Source organism: Mauremys mutica, chromosome 1, assembly GCF_020497125.1.
Source record: "Mauremys mutica isolate MM-2020 ecotype Southern chromosome 1, ASM2049712v1, whole genome shotgun sequence".
NCBI lineage: Eukaryota > Metazoa > Chordata > Testudines > Geoemydidae > Mauremys > Mauremys mutica.
In genome coordinates, this window is record NC_059072.1 from 363,529,520 (window position 1) to 363,532,820 (window position 3,301).

Genomic DNA, 3,301 nt, shown 5'->3' on the forward strand with positions numbered 1-3,301 from the left:
AGCCCTGAAGCAGAGGGAATGCATCTGGGTGAGGAGGGAGGTCGAGATGATCCAGAAAGTTGATGGGGTTGGGGAGGAAAGGAGAGAGCAACAGGGCTGTGACTCTGGGGAAAGGGGCAGAACAGAGGTGGGGCCGTGGGGGAAGAGGTGGAGCATGGAGCGGGGCCTTGTGGGAATACTTGGGACAGGGGGAGGGGCCTTGTGGAAAGAGGTGGGGCCAGGGGCAGGAGCTTGGGGAATAGGCAGGGAAGGACACATGGCCTCAGTGGTCCAGTTACCAGCAATTAGAATGGTGCCAATCCTGTAAGTCAGTGAGTTGTACACAGGCCGATTCCTCAGTTTGTCAGGCTGACACAGCACAGTAAGGCCAGGAAAGGGATTAATGTCACTGTGACTGTCCAGTCAGTGATTCAGGGAAGTGGGGCACCAGGTCAACAGGCACAGAGCTCGGTCTGAGAGCCAGAGCACCAGGAGAAAAGTTTAGGTACCTTTATGAGTGAAGAGCCGGAGCAGCCTGCACCTGATCTCTTTGGTCCTCACCCCGTAGATGATGGGATTTAGCACAGGGGGCATCAAGAGGTACACGCTGGCAATGAGAATGTGGAAATGCCCAGGCACATTCTTGCCAAACCGGTATGTGAGGGAGGAGAAGAGACTTGGTATATAAAAGGCTAAAATGACAAAGAGGTGGGAGCTGCAGGTCCCAAAAACCTTGAGCCGGGCGTCCTTTGTGGGGAGGCTGAAGATGGCCCTGAGGATTTGGGTATATGTCACGGTGATAAAAATCACATCCAGACCCCTGACACAGAATAGTACGAAGAGGCCATAGTAACTACTGACCCGGGTGTCGGCGCAGGCCAGATTCACCACGGCGATGTGTCCGCAGTATGGTTGGGGGATGATGTTGGTTCTGCAATATGGCCACTGCCTCGCCAGGATGGGAATGGGCAATATGACCGCACATCCACGCAGCAGCACGGCCAGGCCGATCTTGGCTACAACAGGGTTTGTCAGGATGGTGGAATATCTCAGAGGATGGCAGATGGCCACGTAGCGATCCAGAGCCATGGCCACTAGGATCCCAGACTCGATCTCTAAGAAGCAGTGAATGAAGTACATCTGGGTGAGGCAGGCACTGAAATGGATCTCCCTGGAATTGAACCAGAAGATGCTCAGTGTTTTCGGCAGGGTAGATGTAGTCAGGACCAGGTCGGTGACGGCCAGCATGCAGAGGAAATAGTACATGGGCTCATGGAGGCTCTGCTCCATCTTCACGACGAACAGGATGGTGAAGTTCCCCAAGATGGCTATGGTGTACATGGTGCAGAAGGGGATGGAGATCCAGACATGGGCTGCCTCCAGGCCAGGTATGCCCAGCAGGATGAAGGTGGAGGGGTTGGTGAAGTCAGTTGTGTTGGAATCTGACATGGAGTAGGGGAGAAGGCGTCCAACTCTGAGACAGAACAGTGTCTCCTTCATGTACCGTACGTTCCCCTGACTTCCTGTATGTGCCCAGGATCTAGGGTGAAGGTTGCAGTAAATATTCCTGTATGGAGAGAAAATATTAATTTGAGACATTAAATGTAGCATTGGAGGCTTTTCTAATGGGTGAAGCAGATTGGTTGCCCTTCACACACTGAAAAATCACATTTTCATTATTCAGGTAAATTAATTGTGAACACATGATTCTACTAATCCCAATTCCATATTTTATGGTGCCCCCTGCCTTAATAATTCCTATACATTTGATGTGGGAAACCTTAATAGGCACCAACAGGAAACAAGAGTGTGAATACTGGTTATCCATCATTGTTCCTTAGTGCAACAAAACCCATGCTAGAGAGTCCATGCTCAAGGCAGTTCCCCATTCACCTAGTTGCTCAAAATCTGAGAGTGGAAAAAAAAAGTTTTGACACAACATGTACCAGAGAGAAAAATCTCAACTAAAAGACACATCATGAGAAAGACCTGGGCGTCATTGATAGCAGCACAACTTAAACAACTGCTCATTCACAGCAGTGTCCAAAACAAAGACAATGATTGGAGGCCTAAGGAACGGGATGGAGAATACCTTACTCCGGACATGCGCTCAGTTTTGTACACCAAGTCTCTATAAAGGATATAGCAGATAGAAATGGGATTTCTGTGACAAGCTATTAGAATTGTGGAGGCTGCCATATGTGGACTGAAAAGTCTGGGACTGTTTAGTTTAGAGAAGAGACAAAGAAGGGGGCTTATGATAGAGGAGAGGAAAATAAAGAATGGGGACGGATTACATTCAAGTGGACAAAGAGATAACAGTTCCCAACCAGTAATATCTATGGACATTTTGTGTTTCAAAAGGGCTAATTCTCCTAAGGTGAAGCAAACTATCAACAAAACTGATTGGGAGGAAAAATTTTGAGAGAAAAAGTGAATGAGAATTGGGTGTTCTTTACGAAGAGTTTATCACATAATTCAGAAACCACAGTTCCTCAGTCAAGAGTGTACATGAGTTTGGCTAAAACTTCTATTCAGGTGTAATAATGAAGGCAGGAGTTAGGTGGGAAAAAGCAACACACACACACACACACACAAATAAGTGGCTCTGTAATCTAGCAGAGAAAGGCAGTAAGCAACACCCAATGGCTTGGAAGATGAAGCCAGACAAATACCAGCTCAAAGTAGAGGGCCAAATGTTTATCCTGAGGGTGTTTTATGTTTGGAACAAACTGCAAAAGAAAGTGGTGGATTCTCCAGCTCTGCATGTCTGTAGATTCAGACTGGATGTTTTTTTTTTTCTTGGGAATATCTGATTTGAGGACTTTGGTCTACACTTAAAAATGCTTCAGTTGGAGCTGCAGTAGCGCTTCAGTGTAGACACTATTTGCACCCTTGGGATGGGTTCTCGCGTTGGTGTAGGTAATCGCACCGCCCCAAGAGGTGGATAGAAAAATTTCTTCTGGTTAACCCCATGCAAACCATAGAGGGGATTAGGTTGATATAGCTTACATCTCTCAGGGGTCGTGTGGATTTTTTGGCGCTCTTGCCAAAAAAAGAAAATGAACTTTTTGGCATGCATTAGCAAAGGCCATAGCAGGCAAGTCAAGCTGGGGTACTGTGTCTAATTATGGTCACCAATGTATAGAAAGGACATAGAGAAACTGGAAATGACCAGAGGCAAGCAAGAAAAATGATGAAAGAGAGAGAATTCAAGCCATATGAGCAAAGGCTGAAGGAACTCTGTATGTTTAGTTTGGGAAAGAGGAGACTGACAGGGACATGGCAGCAGTCTTCCAGGATTTGAACAATTTCCACCCCA

At 47.0% G+C, this 3,301-nt stretch overlaps 1 protein-coding gene across 1 annotated transcript; it reads right to left on the bottom strand.

Annotated features, from left to right (window-relative positions):
* Positions 1 to 480: 480 nt before the first annotated feature.
* LOC123375367 (olfactory receptor 52R1-like) lies at positions 481 to 1,428 on the bottom strand. Its single transcript, XM_045026166.1, has one exon. It carries the CDS (start codon positions 1,426 to 1,428, stop codon positions 481 to 483), a length of 948 nt encoding a protein of 315 aa, XP_044882101.1.
* Between the last annotated feature and the right edge of the window lie 1,873 nt (positions 1,429 to 3,301).

What these genes read in the sequence shown, in the direction of transcription:
- LOC123375367 (XM_045026166.1), bottom strand. Translation starts at nt 1,428, where the DNA reads ATGTCAGATTCCAACACAACTGACTTCACCAACCCCTCCACCTTCATC.